This window comes from Piliocolobus tephrosceles, chromosome 10 (genome assembly GCF_002776525.5).
Source record: "Piliocolobus tephrosceles isolate RC106 chromosome 10, ASM277652v3, whole genome shotgun sequence".
In the NCBI taxonomy this organism is placed as follows: domain Eukaryota; kingdom Metazoa; phylum Chordata; class Mammalia; order Primates; family Cercopithecidae; genus Piliocolobus; species Piliocolobus tephrosceles.
Window position 1 is genome coordinate 63,661,310 of NC_045443.1, and position 22,409 is coordinate 63,683,718.

The 22,409-nt window shown below is 38.5% G+C and overlaps 1 protein-coding gene across 4 annotated transcripts in view; it reads right to left on the reverse strand.

Moving 5' to 3' along the window:
- The window catches only part of GRIP1 (glutamate receptor interacting protein 1), a 325,602-nt gene that overhangs the window by 227,375 nt on the left and 75,818 nt on the right, over nucleotides 1-22,409 (reverse strand). For 3 of the 4 annotated variants that reach the window (XM_031936348.1, XM_023225078.1, XM_023225077.2), the window contains exon 2: nucleotides 10,938-11,018. In XM_031936348.1, the coding sequence (XP_031792208.1) occupies nucleotides 10,938-11,018 (81 nt within the window). Of the gene's footprint in view, nucleotides 1-10,937; nucleotides 11,019-22,409 lie in introns of those variants that run through there. The other variant, XM_031936349.1, reaches the window with a different exon arrangement.

Genomic DNA, 22,409 nt, shown 5'->3' on the forward strand with positions numbered 1-22,409 from the left:
AATAAAATATTCTGGGTGTTATAAAAAATGATTATGGAAGGGAGAAGTAAGGGGAGAGAACCCAGAGGAATGGAATACGCTATATGGGAATGTCATGGGCATCAGCATTAGAAAGGTTAGTTTAATTTGTCCCTTTTTAATTTGAGGAGGCAGGGTTTGTAAGAAGGAAGAGGGGTCTATTAGTTAGGGCTATACTGCACTGCAGAGTAATCCTCTGACAGTGTCCTAGGTAATCCACTGTCCCAGTCTTTGAAATGATACCTCCTCTCTCTCTCTGAGCCTTGAACATCTCCTTCCCCTCCATACCCTCTGTGGATGACCTCATCTCTTACGTCACTAAGGAAATAGAGCTATCAGAAGATGACTCACAGATCTTCTCAGCAGGGACTGTAGCACCTTCCTGCCTCTGTGCCCTTCCACGCTGCCTTCCCTCCTGCTGAACCGGTGGTGCACACTGGAGGCACCCCTGCCTCTTCAAAGACTGCTTTTGCTTTTATCCCCTCTCCCTCCTGCACGATTTTCTCTCATTCCACTAGATCAGTCACATCAGCACACGAACACGCAGCATCCTCTCTCTTATGTATATATTTTAAAGTCCTCCCTAGACCACATGCTCCCTGTGGCCACTCTCCCATTTCTCTGCTCACTTTGATAGAGAAACTCTGATTAGAGTTGTCCACATTCTCGGCCTGTTACTCAAGTCCTATTCTCACCTCCACCCATTCAAATCAGGCTTTTACTCCTGCCTTTTCACTGAATCTATTTTTGTCAGGGTCACCAAACCTCCCTTCTTATAGGATCTTATGGCCAATTCTCATTCATCTCATCATCAATCTTTGACCTAGTTTTTCTCTCCCTCTTTAGTGACATGGCTCATAACTTGGATTCCAGGGTACTACATTCTCCTGATCTCATGACCACTGCTTTTGTTTCTTCATATCTTCTGCTGAATCTTCCTCTGTCTGTGCTACCTAGAAGACCTGTCACCCACCCCCATGGGTATAAATACCATTGACAAACTGAGAGCTTCAAAATTTCTATCTCCACCTAAGCTCTTCTCTGAGTTCCCCACTCTCCTGTTCCACGGATCCATGTCTTCCTGGGTTATTTTCTGTTTCAGTAAATGGCATCAGTATTTACCCAATTGTTAAGAGCAAAAACCCTGGAATTAGACCAGACTTCTCTCTTCCTCTCTCATCTCACATCCAATTTGTCAGTAGGTTCTTTAGATACTTTCTTCAAAATTTGACCATTTTTTTTACTACCTCCACCTCCACCTCCTAGTCCAAGCCACCATCATTTCTTGCCTGAAATACCGTGGCAGCCTGCTAACTGGTCGTCTTGTTTCCACTTTTGCCTCCTTAAAAGTCTATTTTCCATATAGCAGCCAGAGAAAATAAAATAAACGAAAAAGAAATTACATCAATAGCTTAACCCCTACAATGGCTTCCTATACTGCTCAGAATAATATTCAAACTCTTACTATGGCCTAAAAGCTCTACAGGACGCAGCCTTGTCTCTTCTCCAGACTCATCCCTTACACCCCCAGCCTTGCTTCCCCCTTTCTGGCCATGCTTAGCCATTCAATTCGGAGTAATATTGTTCAACCACCTCTTTCTCTTTCCTTGTTTCTTTTCACTTGTTAGCAGAAGTTTCTTTCTTTCAGTTTCTTTAAAAGCCAAGCTTGTTCTGACTTCGGGACTTTGCATTTGCTCTTCTTTTGGCCTAGAATCCTCTTCCTCCAGATCATTACATGGTTCTCCACTCATTTCAGGCTACTCCAAAGTCACCAGCTCATGGGGGCCAACCTTGGCCTTTGGAGGCCATGGAGGCCTCAGATTTTCTGTCTGAGCATGGACCCCATAACTTTCTGCCCCCACCACTCTACTACTTACACTAGTTCATTTCCCTTTATTGTACATAGCATAGCCTGACTTTAGACCAGGCATTCAATGTTTGCTGAATGCCTGTTTCCCCTGCTGGCCTGTCAGCTCCAGGAGGACAGAGGCTAATAAGCTGGGTTCACATCTATATTCCTAGCACATGGAACAGTACCTGGCACACAGTGACTGCTCAACGAGTTAACTGTTGGATAATTATGTGTTGAATGAATGTATAAGGGTCAGTTTAGAGGAACACTCAGAATCAAAAAGGGAGAGATCATTTTAGTTATAATGGATGTAGCGAGTAAGTAAAGGATGGGCCAGAGGAAAAAAGGAGAATGAAGTGAGTGTGCACGGGTGAAGGGCAAGGGATCAATGTGTCAGTGGTTTACATTCCATGCAGAAGGCAGGGGGATTCCAGAGGTGCAATCAAACTGAAGAGATCAAAGAGATTTGCCAGGTGCTGTAAAGTATTTCCACCCACATTTTGAAGGGGAAATGTTAATAACATCTGTTTAATGTGTAGCCCAGTAATAGGTTTTAGAAATGTATAAGAATATTTGATTTTAAAAGAATTTGTGTATCTCTTATATATTTTATATATTTATATATAGATATTATCAGAGTCAGTGAGTCAAGACTGACTCTGATGCCACAGAACACAGTGACTCGTTTCATTTTCTCAGTGTTATCTTACCGCTTTCCATTATTCCGTGGTTTTAAAGGGGAAACATAAAGCATAGTTATGATGTTACCAGTTTCAGAATAAGTAGTTAAAAGCCTGCTTGACCAATTTTAATTTTCTGCCTTGACTGGAAAGCTCTGAAAGGCATAAGTGCATGGAATAACACGACCCGAAGCCCTGGTAGTTCACCTCCTCAGTTTCTCCCAGTACTCCGTTACTTAGAGAGATAATGGCATGAGCCCTATGACCCCAAGCCATTACTCATTAACCCCCTCTAATTTAGGGCTCTAGTCAATGAGGACTGAGATGGAGTCTGTGACTTGGATGGACAGAGATCACCCACATTCAGAGGCTTCTGCTCAACTCACACTTTCTGGATACTCCCGAGCAGAGGCTCAACTGGCCTCGAGAAGTCAGTCTTCACATTTTGTTCTAAGTGAGGATTCTCTCCACCACCTTCTCCCTTCCCTCACTACTCAGGAATCTGGTCAAAATGTATATTTAACTAGGGTTTATCCAAGGTTCACTGTTTTCTAGCCCTGTGATTTTAGACAAGCGACTTCAGCTCTCAGAACTTCAGTTTGCTGGCGGGGTGCAGTGGCTCACACTTGTAATCCCAGCACATTGGCAGGCTGAGGCAGGCGGATCATGAGGTCAGGAGTTCAAGACCAGCCTGGCCAACATAATGAAACCCCCATCTCTACTAAAAATACGAAAATTAGCTGGGCATGGTGGCGCACGTCTGTAATCCCAGCTACTCAGGAAGCTGAGGCAGAAGAATCACTTGAACCTGGGAGGTGGAGGTTGCAGTGAGCTGAGATCGTGCCACTGTATTCCAGCCTGGGTGACAGAGCAAGGCTGTGTCCCCCCCCCAACCAAAACAAACAAACAAACAAACAAAAAAACAAATTAAATAAATAAATAAAAGAACTTCAGTTTGCTCATGTGTAAGAGGGGAATAAAACTTATTTTCCCCCTGGTGGTGTTTCTGAGGAAGAAATGAGATGATATTCATGAAAATGACTAGTCCGATACTTGGCACTGGCATGAAATAAATGGTAACTAGTACTTGTATAATTATTCCCCTCTCCCCACCTTCTCTCTCTCTCTCTCTCTCTCTCTCTGTCTCTCTCTTACTCTCGCTCTGGGTTAGGTTACTCCAATGATCATTTCATTCTTGTTATTCCCTAAGCTTTGGCATAATATTGTTCAACCTCCTCTTTCTCTTTTCTTGTTTCTTTTCATTTGTTAACAGAAGCCCCCAAAGCCTTTCACTGTCATTCAAATGATGTTTCTGCACTACAAATCAACAACTACTTACTGACTACCAACAAAGTGAAGTTTTGTGGTTGTCAAAGTCATGTCTTCTGAGAAGAATCTCATTCCAAGTCAGTGTTTCCCAAAGTAGGTGTGTATAGATATTGCTGGATGCAAGATGATTTAAGATGACACAGAAACCTTTGTTTTTAATTTTCAGAGTTAGAAAAAATTCATATCAGAAAAATATGATTAGCATATAAAATTACAGATAGTAAAGCCTATGATAAACCTAAGTAAAAAAGTGTACCAATTTAAACTTACTTAAAATCATATTAATTATAGTAGAGGTGGAACACAAATACATAACAAAAGTAATGAAGATGACATACGAGTAACTGAAATTTGGGAAGCTGTTCTGAATCATATAAGGTCAATAGATAAGAAAAGAGTATTAATAGGCCCAACTACTCTATTCAAAAGTAAACTACGTAAGATGTTTCTTCACTTTCCTCAATGCCAATCAAGCCATACAACTTCTACCCAGCCTTATTTTCTAAAGTCACCTAAAACCCTAGGGTCGAAGGTCTACCAAACCCAGGAATGGGAGAATTACTTTTTTTCAGGGCAAAAGTAATAGAGGGAAAAGACTTTTTCCTTATAGCTCTTATGGCTATATCCTCAGTCAGCCTGTAAAATTTTTCTGACACTGGAGGCTGTTGCTAGCTGTCATCAGAGTCACTCCTACATGTACCTGGAGCACAACATTGACCAAGTGCCACCTCTCCTGTAACACAGGAGTTCCCGAACAGGTGGTTCAGGAAATACCAAAGCACAGTCACCACAAAAAAATTTCCCCTAAATTGCATGCTGGAAGAATTATTGTTTCAAAATCACTTGCTGCATATGCACCACTTTATTGTATTTCAGCCAATGTTTACTAAGGCATGAGAGAAGTTCAAACATAATAGACCGTCATTTCTCCAAATCACTAATGAAAGCTATGGTTCTGAACACACAAACCAAGGTGCTGGTTTTGCCTTGTGCTATTTGAGGAGCACTCAGTATGTACTCACAGCCACATAGCAAACTGGATCAGTTCTCTGGAGGAGATACTTAATGTGTACCTGCCATAATAAGTAATATGTTTGGCTCTGCATTGCTCTATTTATAGACCAGCTTTTCTTCCTCATATTTTTTAGCACTTTTCTACAAGCAGAACATGTGAATGAATCACTCTTATCTTCTCAATTTTATTATTAAATGGTGCTCAACTTTTTCCTCGGGTGTTTTAGGACCGCACAGACATTTTCTGGTCAAACAGAAACAAATGAGGCTGGGGGGAACCTCTGGCCTTTCAAAGTCTCTAGCTTCCGGCTGACCTATATTCCATTCATCAGTCTTGGGCAGCAGGCATTTTCTTGGAAATCTCATGTTGGGTGGAGCTTCAAGGCCAAATGTGAGTACTTGCTGCAGCATACAATGAGACAGAAAACACGTGGTCAACAGAGGACTTGTTGCACTTTTTCTGTAGGAAAGTATGCCAGTCTTAGGGTCACAGATTCCTCACACAGAAAATCTACCTGCTGACTTTTGCTTATTCATTCCTTCCACAAGTATTGATCAAATACCTAACATTTGCTAAGGACTGTTGCATGCACTGGAGATAACAGGTGAACTAGACATATAGAGGATCTGCCCTCCTGTAGCTTACATTTTAGCTAGGGACTGAGAAACACAACAATAATAAATTGGTAAGTTAATTTCATATAGCGATAACTACTATGGAAAACAAAACAAGACATGGGAGAGGGCAGAATCTCAGGTATATTTGCAATGCTAACAGTCTTGACTTTATAATTGTAGAAACTTATCTCTAAAGAAGTAATGTAATTTAGCTACTTTCTTAAATATTCAGTAATTTTAACACTTGTACACATAATTTTAGGTCCTTTCTTAAGGCTGACACTTAAGGCAGAGTAAGTTCTCACCCTGGCCCTTAGTTCTCATTGTCCTCACTTTGGCCCACTGGAACACTTGCGAGGATGCAGGGACAGCCGGACTGAGAAGCAAAGGTACTTATCCCTTGGTATTTTTTCCCATGTTGGTCATGTCCTCATTAATAGTAGATTCTGCCTTAGTTTCTTTGGACAGAAACTGTGTACTTTTAGGACATTTCATACTTGCTTGATTCAACTGACTTTGGTTTCTCATCCCTGAGATACACTCTTTGCTTTTTTTTTAATTTTTACTTTTTGAGAGAGGGTCTCACTCTGGAGAACAGTGGTGCCATCATGACTCACTGCAGCCTTGATTTCCTGGGCTCAGGCAATCCTCTCACCTCAATGTCCTGAGTAGCTGGGACCACAGGTGCATGCCACCATGCCCAGCTGATTTTTGTATTTTTTGTAGAGACAGTGTTTCACCATGTTGCCCAGGCTGGAACTCTCAGGCTGAAGAGATCCGGCTGCCTTGACCTCCCAAAGTTCTGGGATTATAGGTGTGAGCCACTGTGTCCAGCCTCACTCATTTTTTTGCAGGGGCTCAATAGTAGAACTAACCAGATGAATCAGAACCAGGCATTTACATACTTGAACAGTGGTATAGCTGTAAAGTCCTAGTGTAAAAGTCACACTATATATCTTCTCGAATAATACAAATTTACATAAATGAAGCATTTAATGATATGAATAACAAAGACAGGAAAAATTTGGATCAGAGAGGGCAGAACCTTCAAATTCCTATTGTGGCCTCTTAATTTAAGATTATCAGCTCCTCCCTGGTGTCAAGGGTATGGTATTATGGGGATTATCTTCCAGACTTTGATTGTTCAATAGATATTGACTTTTCCTGGATGTATTCTAATCAGCTTGACTATACACATCTTGGGCTACTGGACATTTCAGATTCTCAGCTTCATTTTTTACTACCTACTCTCAAGTACCTAAATGTGAGCAGCAAGAAAGACTGATGTATACTTTACTCCCTTAAGACCTAAATGATAAGTATATTTTCTTACATATTAGGCTGGGAAAAAAAATTTCACACAAACGTTTATGGCATTATTCTGGGTGCAGATTGAAGACAATTTTCCTGGGTGCACCAAAGTTTAGAAATGCAATAGATATGAATATTTGACATCTTCCTGCATTTGTCAATTGTCCAGAATTCTTTGGGCAATTAGTCAAGACTGATATAAGCAAAGAAAGATGTCCTATATAGAAAGAGGAGGCAAGTCAAATAAGTAATATACTAATTCTAGGTTTTAAGGTCAAGTGTAGTATCCTCTCTTTCCTTCACAAATATGAGACAGACATGATTAAATTCCTCATCTCTAAGTGGGCAAGGTCACAAATTATTGCAAAATATGCCAAACTCAAAGTCTGTACAGATTTTCTCTAATGATTTGGACAAACCCTTCAAGTGGTCGAACTTCATTTCACCAGCAATCTGTCAAATAAAGGAGAATCAACAGATTCTTTTCAACAGACATTGATATATGGTAAAATCTGTTAGTTCTAAATACCTTTGTCCTTGAAATTTATCTTATTTTTGAAAACTAATGGGGAGGAATGACATTGAAAATACATCTCCCTAATATTTTTAATTGAAAATTAAGTCTCTAATACAAACTTAAAGTTTGGTTTCATAGGACACTCATGTCATTCTTTACTATCATCAGTATTAAAAATTTCAGTAAACCTTATGGAAGACTAAAAAATCCTTTTATTTTTACATTTTATGCTATATGAGACATGATTAAAATGACAAGTTTCCAAATAACATGAATAATGTATTTCCCCTTTATCCAAAGCAAGTGCATTTTGCTCCTAAGAATGTTTAATCCATTTTCTTTTTCAGGAAGAGGAAAGGAGGGCGATAAAAGGATTTACGGTTAGAACGGGTATTTAATGAAAGGCACATATTTGGCTTGTGATTATAAAATAGCTGACGTAGTTACTCTGAGTTCAGACAGGAGTCATAGATTTTGACATGAATAAAAGCAAATTATGATTCTGTTAACATTCATATTTACCTCTTTGGGACAGAATTGTTTAAAGTTACTCTGTATTAGTCATGGAAATAGTAGAGCCCGTATTAAGAAACCTTATTTCTGTGTATGTATATAAATATTTACTTCAGGAAGCACCAGATCTACATTTATAGAACAAGTTTCAAAGAACAGCTTAAAATATCATAAAACTTAGATAGAGAAACTTAAGGTGCCTTCTGCTACTTTATACTCTTTTTCCACTATATTCCACCCCATTCATCAGAGAAAGTGCTAATATGAATGGTCAAATTCAGTCACCATCTTTGGACCACTGGGAGTGAAGCTTTAGGGGGAGATGTAGGCAAAAGCCATAGCTCTGTTAAGATTTTAGCCTCCTTGTGTTTGCTTACTCGCCAGCAGCTGGGGCAGGTCAATGGCCCTGGAGCTGCATCTTACTTGGGAGGGGCCTCTGCATTGAGAAGGTCAGAAACTAGTACATTAGCCAAACTCTCCTTTAGGGCTTCTTTTCATTGGTGCGCTTTTCTCTAGAGGCATCTTTCCACGCTGCTGGGGTGTTAAAAATATCTTGAGGGAAGTAGGATTGGGAGTGAGCACAGGAAAAGTAGACTAAGGCTGTAAATGTCCATCTAGCTCAAGCTTGTCCAACCCACAGCCCATAGGCTGTAATACAGCCCAGGATGGCTTTGAATGTGACCCAACACAAATTCGTAAATGTTTTAAAAACATTATGAGATTTTTTTTGTGATTCTTTTTTATTTTTATTATTACTTGTTTTAGTTCATCAGCTATCATTAGTGTATTTTATGTGTGGCCCAAGACAATTCTTCTTCCAATGTGGCCCAGGGAAGCCAAAAGATTGGACTCTCCTGAATTTTGGCTCTTATAGCTCTGTATGGTCCAACTTAGTCCATCAGGAGACCACTTCAGGATTTTTCAGTTGAAGCTCTGGTAAATAATAAAGAGGATACATTTACGTGGCCTTTTCCTCTGTGCATTTTTCTCTCATGGACTATGCAAAAGTGGACATAGTAGGTGATTGCTCAAGACTTCTGGATGTTGGGTTTCACCTCTGTTTGAGTTACTTCTTGGCCAAACATCTGAGAATACTCTCTTCTTTTTGGCAGAACAAGAGTTCATGGGTACTTTTAAGTAAGACAGTAAGGGATTAGAACTCCACGAGTCATTAGTCAGTCAGGAGGCAGTTTCCAAGAAGTTTGTTAATTCTCTCCTTAAAATACTATTAAGTAATAGTCTGCTGTTAACCACTTTGGTTTCTTAGCCCTCTGGCTGGTGCAATCTTTTTTCTTGAACTGCTCTAAATAACTAAGAAGATTCTGAACACTCCTAATACCTCCGGCCCCTACCTTAAGAAAGATGAACAAAAAGGGGTCTATCAATGGTCAAGCTCCAGGAAAACATCTCATAAAGCTTACCAACAGTTATGATTCCAGTGACTTTTAAATCTAACATAAAGAGAAGGAAAAGACAAAATTCATGATGAAGAATAATATGTGCCACCAACTAGGGATTATGATTAACCAATTCTGTGTATTTAACGTGTAACTTAAAAAACTACTTAATGACTTTAAGAAAAAGGAAGGCCTTCAAACGTGTTGTCATTAGAATGTGGCACTAGAGAACCCATGAAAAGAAAACATTGATAATAGCATATTTGCTTAGTATCCCATAGAGTTATGAGGACACTGGGAACTCTCCTGCTTCTTCCCAGCAATAGAATACTCAGTACCGGTGAATGTAGAGCAACCAAGAAAGAATGGATGGGTAACTGATATTCTTGAACTTCAAAAGGGATATTTCTTTAATGCTGACAAGGAGAAAGCAGATAACACAATCCAGAGCTGACTATAATAGTTTTTCTAAATTCAACCAGCATGAAGAATAATGTTCTATAGGATAAAATAGAAGATATCTTGGCACTGACTGGGTGATGCCATCTAATTGCAGAATTCAAATTGCTTTAGAATCTTTGAAGCACCAAAACAAGGATGTAAAACATATTCATAATATGTGTCTTCATAAGTCCTGTACTTTCAAAATGAATCTAAGCCTTTGGAATAAGAGTAGAAATAACCACCTGAAATTTTTATAAAAATAAAGAATAATCATGAAGAGGGTTACTCACAAATGGGATTCTTCTTGCTCTTTATTCAAGTGGAAAATTCTTCCTTTCACTGACACATTTGCCAAACCATTCCATTTAATGTAGGAAACACCACTTTGTTTCTTCTGAATTGCTAAAACTATTGTACTCTAAAATCCTGTAGCTGAGGTTTAGCTGTACTCAATTTGCTTATATAAAATATACAATAAGTCATTTTAAATCAACGTTTAAATGCATTAATGCTTTTAACCCTTCTAAGTACAATTGCTTCCATAAGGAATTTTTCCATGAATTATCTAGTTCAGATTGTTTGAATAGCATTTTGAATTTCCCTTCCTCTTTAATTTCAGAACTTACATGTTTTTGTGTCATTCACAAATCAAAGCTTCAAAATATTGAAGTTCTGGGGTAAAGACATTTAAAGATATTTCTTCAAAATGTTTTGTTGGAAAGACATAGATATCACTCATTGTATTACAATAATATGACTCACACTTTCCTAAGGAAACAAAATCACAAATTTTACAAGAGGTGTTCAATGGAAGCAAATTCAGATTCAAAGAGATGAGAAGAAAAGAGTGATTTTGCATTCAGTATACATGATCTGTTGCGGCAACTGTGAATTCCTTATTTCTGCCAGCTATAGCTCAGTAAAGAAATGGATGCTATTGTGAAAGTCATCCCCTGAAAACAGAGATGAGAGTAAGTAAATGAGTAGAGTTGATACAAATTCAAGTCATTTTGCAAAGGATTTTACAATGATGGATTACAAGATGAATTCTCACAAGTTGGCAAGGTTTCCCAAAGTCTAGCTTTTATGAATATTGTTTGAACAAGTGGTGTAGAATTCAGTCTATGCTCTGTGAAATAACATGATTTATTATTATTATTTTTACCAAGTTGGAATTATTTAGAATCACCAAATAACAGGATTCAAAAGTAAAACAGCTGAAAAATCCAACAGTCTGGTCTAACCTGGGATGCTCTGTCTCCTCACAGCCAACGCTCCATCAGGCGGCTTTGTCTGGCTGGCGGATTTAGTGTAGGGACTCTCATCTGCAAAGGTACAATGAAGCGTTTGGTTAATTTCCATCCAGTTTCTAATGCAGTGAAGATTTTTAACGGATTGCAATCCTTCTGCGAGAGAGAAGTGGTACAGTACAGTGGAAAGTGTTGGTAGGCCTGGGTCCTATACTTGGGTTAGCTGTGCGATCAATCTTTGAAAATGTTGTGAATATGTTTCTTCCCTTATAAAAGAGAGAGAAAATTCTCATCTACTTCTTAGGGTTGTCAGGATCAAAAGCTATAGTGCTCATGAAGATGTTTATGAAATGGTAAGAAGTATGCAAATATAGTATACAAATTATTTGTTTGTCACCTACATTCATTGATAGGTAAGTACCAGTGAATAGGTGTAACAAAGACAAAGAAGAAATAAAATGGCTCAATGGGCACTAAGAATAATCAGGTAGAAGAACAAAGAAAGTAAAAAGAAAGGCAATATTTCAGATAAGCAGATGACAGAGTTAGTATTGCAAGGGAAATAAAGCCACTCAGAGTTAGTAGGTTCCTCCTGGGAGTGTGAACTGGCAGCCAGTGCAAAGCAGAGGGATAGAGATGTTCAGAGGGAAGACCAGAGGAGCTAGGTTGAGAATAGGGAAGGAATGATGGTTTGGCAAAAGAAGACATATATTGCAATGAGCTGGTTTGTGCTCTTTTAGAAAGAGATGAAAATAACTTGCAGAATTATTAAAAGAGCAACTGAGAAGACAGAAGTTCTAAAGCTTAATGTATCTGTGAGAGTTAGGCAAGAAGGTGAATGATTAAAACAGTAGGTGACAAGATCATGGAGACAATGGGTCCATCCAGTTCTAAGTAAGGTGATTTTTTTTTTAACTTTGAAAATGATTTTACCTGACTAGGAATAAAGGAGTAGTGATCTAGGATGGCAAATACTAAGGCTAAAATAGAAAGGACAATTCTTCCTAGTTGGGATGGGAGCATTTATAAAAAGTAAAAGAAATGTGAATAACAACCTTAAAAATGTCAAGAATAAGATGTACATGGCTTGAGTAAATAGAACGTAAAATAATTATCTAGCATATTCAGTCCAGCTAGATAACCTAAATGTCACTGCTGGCCACACTATAAGATGTATTATTGTTGTTGTTAACATTTTATAATAGCAGGAAATCATTAAAGAATTTAAAGAAACCATATTGTGCATGACAAACTATTACACATAACAAGGATTTATTCAGAACAAGGCTTTATCATCTGAGAACATTAATTCTCCCAACTGAATGGCTTGTGTTTCAAAATTGAGGAACTCATTTCCTCTCTAGGATGAACTTCTGGTTTGAAATGATTCATGATTTCTTCATAAAACTAACAAGGTCTTTATACGCAATTACAAAAGGAAAAGATTAACACTGCTGTAAGTGGCAATTAACTTAAAAAATAGAAGTCATGCTGTTTCACGTTTATATTCAATTTGTCACATAATTTTTTATATTCTTCCAACCATAAAGATAAACTACCAACTTTCAGATACTAATTCAATCAACACCATTTTTGCTTTAGAAGTGGTATCTTAGGTCTTCGACTCTTCTCTTTGCAAACACCATTTTGAGTATAATTAAAACCCACAAAATAAAATACAAAATGTAAACATTACACTATAAAAGTCTCCCTTTGCCCCACCATTGTCACTTGAATATTTGGGTGTTTTTCTCACAGTGTTAATAAGAAGGCAATATGCTTCATTTAGCACCTTTTAAAACAAATGTACTATGTATTAAAGCCAGGAATTCTTTATAAGACTGCTTTAAAAATGTATTTCCTTTCATTGTCCAAAACCTTGAAACGGTGTATTTATGAGCATAGAGCACTAAACCAGGAAATAATCACAACAACCAGGCTTAGGTATGGCATCTTGGAAGGCTAAAAGCTTTCCTCAGTGTTCTATTTGTCAAGATTCCAGCCAATTAAAGTCTTGAGTTGAATCCAGTGTTGGATTTTTATAAAGGGCAATAAGAGATTTACCCAGGAGACTCTGGGGTTATCTGCACTTGATGCTCTATTTTAAGGAGCTATTTCTTTAGAAATGTACCCAGTTTGCATTTCAGAAGTAGTCAACCCTGGTAAAATGGTTTTCTCATTTATATTTGAAAACAACTTCCTTGATTTAGAACTGAGATAGTCTAGTTGAGCACATCCTTAAAAGGTTGAAACTGAATTATAGATGACCACCTGGCCAGCCTCTCCATCACCACCCCCAACCTCCACTCCTGCTCCCAGTATCAAGAGTGACCTTACTGAGCACAGGCAAAAGTAAATAATTATCTAGAAGCCAAATCTTGTATTGGTTAAAGGACCAGAATGAAAAAGTTCAGTGTTATCTAATGTTGTCTAAGCGACGTTATTGCTTTCACCCTGATTGCCAAAGCCAATCATGCCAAAGCCTATCAGTGTGAAAGCAATAATTCCTAATGGAAGGGAGGCAGAGGCTTGGCAACATTAATCATCAGAGCTAAGGAGGGCATAGCAGCAGAGCAGCATGGCACAATATAACACTTGGTTTTTAGAAGACTTTCCTGAAGAGTGTCTTTTTATTTTAAATACCTTAGAGGCACCATGGCCTTTTATAAAAAGCTACCCATCACAGAATGAACACCAGCTCTCTTAACGTGATTTACTGAAACTCAGCTCTGGATTTAAACTTGTTTGAAAATAGAAATGGAGAAAACACACTGAATGAATCTATGGCTGATGGCTCCACAGTAGGATACTAAAGGACAAGAGTGTCCAGAGTGCATTTCTAATCCTTGAGCATAAAGTCAGGAGAACTACGGAGGCTTCTATCTTCTCTTGTGTCCCTAAATGCAGCTTTATAGATATATCCCTATAATTTCATGCTTATAAGGGATAATCTAGACCATTCTTTCATTGTAAATAGAACTGAGGCCCAGAAAGATAAATTAACAGAAGGACACACATCTAAGTTGAGTCTAGATGGAATTTCTTATATTCTTAGTCCCATATTCTTTCTTCATTTACTTTTAGATAGACAGTAAGATTTCATAGGCCATTGGGTCCACATGTTGCTGTGTCACAGGAGTGAGTGATTGGGCACACTGTACCAGCAGAGACCTAGTATGGTGTAAGTTAATTGCTACAGTGAAGGCTTTGAAAATGAGCCTGAGCCACATAGCCAATTATTTTTGTGTATATATACACCCCATTCTTCCCTCCTCCACATATTTGTTGCCTAAAGCAAACAACACTTACACATGGTACTACCGAACTAATTTATGCTTTTCAGTTCATTTCTTTGAAGATAAAATTTAAAAGCAACGTCAATATAGCTCATTGTTCCCCAGGACAAGCCTTAAAAGAGTCACTGAATTATAAGATTTATGTTAATACTTTTCCTTTGTTTCATTGGAGAGATACTAAATAGGCTTTCAAGTTACATCCAGATATATAAATGAACAAAAAAAAAGGTCAAATGACAAGGAAAGAAATCAATCAGAATAGTACCCAGCACATCGTAGGCTTTCACTAAATGTTTGCTGATAGAATATGTGAATTAATTATATTCACTTTTTCAAACAAGAGCATTTGTTGTAAACAAAGAACATGAAGAAAGTCAAACATTTGTTATAAGCTATATTCCCTCCTACTTCTGCTTTTCTTTTTCTAGGTTGATAGACTATTCCTTTTAAAGTCACATTATCATCCAATAGCTATTAAGTATTGACTTAATGTGAAAAATCTGACCCTTTATAAAACGGTTATCGACATATATTTCCTTTCATTTTCATTCAGACTGTAGAATGATTGATCAACCTTTAAAATAATGTCTTTAAACAAAAGAATTATGATTTTCATAGCAGACTCTCAGCCCAGACTTGGATAATCGTATTAACCAGGGATTCTCACTAAAAGTCACTACAGGGGCAAAGCAGACATTCAGTTAGTGAGCTACTTGCTCACTGAAATGAATGCTTCAAGCAATCATTAAGGGCATCTCAGGGTATCAACACTGCCAGCCTTTCCTAACGACATCTTAGCAGCTAGGTAATCACCGTCACACATGATGGCCCTTCACAGGGGCTTACCTGTTGGTCACAATAAAGAAGAACATGGGTCCCTTTAGAGTGACATCTCATGAGGCTAGGGAAAAATGCCCTCCATTAACAGGGAGAATTGACATGGTGACAAAGGCACCGAAAGCGTTAGTCAAGCATATACTTAAAGCAGAAGAAGAACAATAGGGGAGACCATCTGTCCCTCTCATTCCCCCCAGTTTGGCCAGTTTCCTCATGTGCCAAACACAGGAGGGGCAAACACAGATCATTTGTTTTGATCACATGAAGCTGGTGTTTATAAACTTGGAAAGCAACCAGCGGGCACCTAAGGAGCAATGCTTCACTATGCATCACAAACCGCCTGTGCTGGAGCTGGGAGAGTCACATCATGAGGAAGGGACTCAGGTCCCCTCATGCTCTCAAATCCTCCAACGTTTGCTTGGTATCAAACAGCATCCTTGTGTCACCAGGCTGGTTCCTGTTTCTCCATTTCCTGAGACTCTCATTTCTCACTCTGGGCTATGCAGAGGAACCTGATATGAATATGGTTTCAGGAATCTCTAGCTGTGTTCAAAGCTTTGCTGAAGAAAGAAAATTTAATTTCCTTTGGCTGAGACTAATCAGCATATGCTAAACAATTCTTAGCAACTAATTATGCACAACTGAGGCACCTGCTAAGGCAGCAGACCCCCTTAGCATCTTGATTAGGAAAAAAGAAGGCATTTGGTGCAGTTAAACATTATGACCATTTCCCAGTAGCGAGGAGACAGGCAGGGCATGCCACAGTGCTCATGCATGTCCTTACAAACTTGAAATAAAAGTCTGGTTTCCATGAATGAACAAAATAAAATCCACTGTGGATGAAACAATCTGTCCTTTGAATTCTATTAAATGTCACACAATTTAGTACCTACTATGTGCAAACTAAGACTCAAAGTACACAAAAGATAATGACACTTTCAGTGGAGTGGTGATGGCAGAATCATTACTTCCTACATTTGAGACTAGAACATGGTACTGGATTAACCGATGGGGAGAATGAGTATGGGCTTAGGGTTAGGTGGAGGTGAAGCACAGGATGAGAAAGGGAGATCCACCACTAGGAATTTATCCGTAATTTTTCAATCAGAAAAATCAAGAAACAAGTCATTTTAGGCTTTCCGATAACATGGTAGTTTTGTGTGGTGGGGAGCCATAATCGTTTCAGTAATTGGGTCCTGTGAACATTTTATCCCAGTTAGCATGAACATATCATGGTTGCTTCTCTCCCACAGACACTAGCCTTCCAGTCCCACTTGCTTCCCTGGTGGTTTGATGGCACACTTTGAAATTTAAGCAAGATTTCCTGAAGGATAACTGTTAAGGCTTTTTGACAACAGAGCTTAATTATATCTTTCTCTTCTTGTTAAAATGATGTATAACTACAATCACAGGGCCCCACATAATTTAAAGAAATTAAATTGTTCATAATTCCTGATTCAAATAACCCTATTTTTCTAGGGTCAAGCAAAAAGTGCACTCATGATCTCTCCTAGAGTCAGAAGGCTGCCAAGTCCTACACAGGCTTCGGCTCTACAGCTTTGGTATGTGGAGGCTGTAACATGGAGAGCTGCTTACAACTTACCGAGAATGAATCAATTTCATTTCCTTCCCTAATCTGATAGAGGGGTCCATACAGCTAAGTTTACACCAGAAGATTGGGGAATGATCTGAGCTTGATGACAAGAAGCAGAGGCAGTGTGCTGCCCTGTGATAGTCTCTTTCCTATGAAAAGATGATTTCCCCCATCTGCTTTCCCTCCTCCCTTTTGTTATTTGTTCAGCATCTGCATGGCATTAATGTCTATCCTTGACTCTGCAGGTTTCCTTATAGTTTCATAATTCAGACACAGATGTGCTCTATATTCCTAAAGGGACCAGATCTTTTGCTTTTTTTTTTTTTTTTTTTTTTTTTTTGAGATAGGGTCTCACTCTGTCACCTTGCCTGGAATGCAGCGGTATGATCATGGCTCACTGCAGCCTCAAACTCCGGAGCTCAAGTGCTCCTCCCACCTCAGCCTCTGAGCAGCTGGGATTGCAGGTGCATGTCACGAAGCCTGACTTTTTAAATTATTTTTTATAGAGGCTAGGTTTTGCTATGTTGCCCAGACTGGTCTCAAACTCCTGGCATCAAGTGATCCTCCCACCTCAGTCTTCCATAATGCTGGATTACAGGCATGAACCGCCACACCTGGCTTTCTTTTACTTTTGAACTTTGGAAAAAAAAAAAAAAAAAAAACACCCAAACAGAGCACAATTTCATTTTAAGAACAAATATACAGTGGTTTTTTGGTTTCTTCACAGTGATAGAAAGTCTTCTAATTAACCATAATCTGATAACCATTTCAGGAATTAAATATTGCAGCTAAAAAGAATGGCAACAATATAGCTCACATTGTTATAGGCCTGTGTTATAAGATCATTTCTCTCCCTTACTGCTCTATTATCTAATTCTTGCTTCTCAAAATGTGGACCATACCTGAGAATTGTCAAAAATGTGGAATCTCAGCCTCCACCCCAACCCATGGAATCAGAGTCTGCATTTAACAAAATCTCCAGGTGATTTGTATGCACGTTAATGTTTGGAAAGCCCTGCTCCAATTGATATGACCAACAGCAATTGCACAGGTAGTGAGGATACACCTGCTCCAATGTCTCACCTGGTTGCATCAGGGGCAGCCTACAAAGTAGCTGGCAGAATGCCAGTCATATCAGCAAACTCCAAGAGTATCCCCAGGCCTGCAATCATCAAATTGCTCATGGACTGATTTCCCCAAATGTAAAGGAAACTGTTGTAATGGTATGGGTTTGAGTGAATTCAATCTTCCCTTGATCCATTTTAAACCTCTCAACAAATCCTGAAATGGCTGAATTATAGGAGTAACTAGAGCTATCTAAGGTCAGATTCACTGGAGCAAGTGACTGATTGTAATAATAATCTATTAGTCAATTTACATTTTAAGGTGGAGAGAGGAAATGGTATTAAATTACTATCCCCTAGCTAGTAAAGGTCAAATGAAAATAAAAAGTTATGTTCTGCCTCATGGCAGGGACATGAGGGAGGAATCTTCCATGACGCTGTCTCCTTAAATTCTTTCTCCTCAGATACATATTTGCTTCCTTGCATCTGCACAGTTCTCCTGCAACCAGGAAGGTCTCCAGCACAGAACCCGGCCTCTGATCTGCACACAGGGACAAACAGAACTGCGGTGGCCCCAGAGCATCTGGACAACCTTGTGGAAGTGGTCTGTGCTAGCTGGGCTGCTCAGTGATGCCTGCAGGCCTTTTGGGAAAGTAATATCTTTAGTCAGGTTAATTTGTAAATCCTCTCTGAAATTAATGAGCATGAAATTGCACATTTTCTGCCTCTGGCATTCCTATTGCTAATGTGTCTGAATCACAAATGATAACTCCTATGCTTCTTCCTAATATTGTTTCCAGTAAGGACAGCTGAACCAGTCTGTTAATGGCAGTCACAGACCTGCCTCATCAGCGAAGAATCAAAATTTGTCAAGGGCTGGAATCCATGCCATGAAGTTCATTTTCATGACCATATCAGATCCCAATTAAAAACATTAACATCTTAAATTCATTATATCTTTCACATTTTCTCTTTGTGGAGAGGGCTATGTGCTTTAAAGCTTTGGTTTAGCCATTAGATTATGCCAGCTGACATTTTCAGTCTCTCCTAGGTTCAATAAGTGACTAGCTTTAGAATGATAATTTGGTGCAAAATTTGGATTACCTCACAGCAATGAGTACTGGCTATTTAAAACCACATTTTAAATTCTTATTTAAAAAGCACACCATTCTTCAGGGAAAAAGTATGCATTAACAGGTATAAACTGGCTAGACCATATCCAAGTATTCCTGGAGGGCCAAAGAACCAGTGTTTGATTTCATGTAATGGCAATTGAGTGGTAGGATTAATAAAAATAAATAATACATTTGGAGTAATTAAGGTTTGTCCATTTTTTTTAACTAACGAATAGGAAATTCAGAAGTCACTTTCATATGTATATATATATACACACACACACACACACACACACACATACACACACAATTTGGACTGGACTAAATTTAGGGAAAAATGTAAAACAGTACATAGGTTTTCCTTAGATAATTCAAGAAACAAAATGTTTAAAATGTTCTCATGGAAAAGACTGGAAATGATTTTTAAACACTCAAATAAGAACGATCATAGTTTCAAAACTGAATCATTTAAATGATTATATCGCTTTACTATTTAAACTGCTTCTTTTTTTGCCCCTTGTTTGGAATGTTTTTGGATTTCTAATGTAAACTGCAGAGAAAAAGAGGGAGCTTTCTGTTAAATCAGGGTTCTCCAAGAGTCCTTCTTTTACATGACATTACTGCGAAGGTTTCCATATTTAGAAATTTTCAGTATGATAGCTGCTAGAATGAAGTCAAGACTGATGGGAAAACAAGCAGCAGCAAAATGCAGTCAGGATGACTTCATTTGAAGTGGTCTAAATCTTGTGCCAGTGTGTGAATGAATGTACACTGATGTCTAGGAAAATGAGCCACATATATCTGTGGGGTGGAGCATTCCCGGGTAGGTTTGATTATTGAGAAATTAGCCTTTAATGCTCTCACCTGTTGCTCTGACAATCAGTGACACGATAAAATTTTATAACTTTGGTAACTTTAAAACCTGGTTCAGTGGCTCACAATGATCTTTCCTTCTTCTTCTTTTCTGTTAATCAAGTGTAGTGTAAATTGACACATGTCAACTGCAGGCAAATTATCTAAATAAGTGATCAGATAGTCACCACTGCTGAGAAATTTCTACATAAAATGGAAATAAAAGTATTATCCCCACTGTTTAGACTCAGTTTCCAATACACAAAATGAAAATGCCTCTATATCTAGCATCCTGGAATAATAAAGGGACAATGTATAGTACATATTTATAACCTTGGGTAACATTTTGGAGCTAAGAGCACAGATGATTCTTCCCAGGGTCACTGATTTGAGGAACAAGGGCTACATGTGACTGCCTACATGTGCAAAAATCACTGTGTGACTCTCAACTCCCTCTCTCATGTCTCAAGTGTGTAGTGGTCTTAGAAACAATGGTCCAAAGGATGTTCCCAATAAGCCAAGGGAAACCAAGACTTTTCCAGGCATCAATTTTCATTAATTTTCAAAATAGTGATATAGGTGATGGGACTCTGTGGGAATGGGGAAAATGGATTAAGTCAGAACTTATCAGAGTGCAAAGTTGATGGCAGGAAAAGTAAACCTCATGTTGAAGTCCCGGGTTGTATGTAAGGGTTATAAGTTACATGAAGAAAAATGAGAGTTTAACTATAATCATGTATTTTTAGATGCCTCTTTCATTAAACAGCAATGCCACTGGTTTCCTCTATAAGTAATCTAAATAATTTCTTAGAGATCTGTTATTCATTCTGAGTTCAGTTTGAGTATACTTCAGTCAACCAGAAGCCTTTTTAATGTAAATAATACCAATAACTTTATAAATAGAGTTAATACTTATAGAGCATTCATAAGACGCCAACATGAGTCTAAATCCTTTATAGCTATAATCTTATCTCTTCTCACAATAACTCAATAAAATGTAAAATAACAAAACAGACAATTTCATTTTACAAAAGGAGTACTGGTTTCAAGAAAGAATTTGTCTTCATCTAAATAGGTTGCAAGGCAAATCTGAAATGGAACTGCTATTACATTAAAGCCTAGGGCAGGGTAGCATATTACATGCCCAGCACTCTGCTTGGTACCTCACATACATTATCAGTACTCACATCAATGTAATTTCACAGGAACAATTACATGACTTGAAGTATGAGGATACAGAGGCTTATAGAGATGAAATTATGTGTCTAATTTTACCCTGAAAGCAACATGCAAAAATGAAGCTTTAACATACATATCTTTAGAGAGTCTGCTCTTAGCCACCATGATACACTGCTTACCAAATTGTGATTCACATCCTTACTTGGAGAGAGAGAGCGAGAGAGCGAGTGTGTGTGTGTGTGTGTGTGTGTGTGTGTGTGTGTGTGTGTGTGTGTATAAAGGCACTCCTTCACATAGTAGCCACTACTGTGTATATCTTGCATGACTAAATGTCACTGATATAGGGACTTGGGGCTGCATTTGAAGATCTTCTGAAATTGCAGTTTAGAAAAGAATATATCACCTCATCCAATTTTTAGACATCACTTCTTCATCATGAATTCTTGGTTTAATTTATGATACAAGATTCAAGATTCTTTCCAGCACATAAACAAATCACTTGAATGAATGCATTTTAGCCAAGAAGCTCCAAGCATTTTAGAAGATGAAATCTGGCTGAATTTATCTCTCTAACTCCCACTCTGAGCCAACCATTCTCTACAGATAGAGCATTTATGAACTGGTTCCTACAGATGGTTTATCATTTTAAAATGAATAAATACTGGGACACTCTCTTTTCTCCTTTAGTATTCTAGACAACAAGTTCATGGCCTGTTGCTTACAATATTTCAAACCTTTTATGAGTGTTCATGTAGCCAGAGTGGGGAATAAATGTTGGACCAGGCCATATCTAGCAACACAGTGAAGAAAATGGTGGTATGACTTGTGTAGCTGGCAAGGAGATCGCTGAGTCTGCCTTTCCTTACCCTCTGGCTCTCCAGGCTCATCTCTACAAAGAGCCAAGCACCAGGGCAGATGTGCTGCCACCTCAGTTCTCAGACTCAGGAGTGGCTCATGCAGTAGAGTCACTGGGCAGACAGGCAAGAATTTTTTGCTAGACTTAAGAATTTTCTGAGGAGCTTTTGAAACCAAGGTAATTAACTCACTAGCCATTATTTCCAAGACTGTCATCTCTCCTGGCCTTGGATCATTTCAAGACCTATCTCAGAACACACTTTTTTTGTAGACTTTAGTTTTGAAAATTCCCAAATATAAGCTCAAGTCCTAAGAGCAGGCCAGTGTCATTATATAGCATCTTAGAACCAACACCTTCTTGTCTAGTGTAGGCAGCAGGTGGGGAGGGAGGCAGGGGCAGAAATCACATTTGGATGTCTTGGGAATAACATATTTCACACACATGCCTTGAATTATCACATATTTTGCTTTATTAATTCATTGCTGGGTCAAGCAATAGCAGATGACTGCTTATCAAACACATGATATGTGTTTTTAATGCATGATTAAAGTAGGATTTATCATGGCTGTCAGAATCCAGGGAGTCTGTGCTTTTTGTTATTTAAAGCCGTAGTTGTTTGGATACTTTCTGGTTTTACAGTGAGACAGTGATTATACACACAAAACCCCACAAA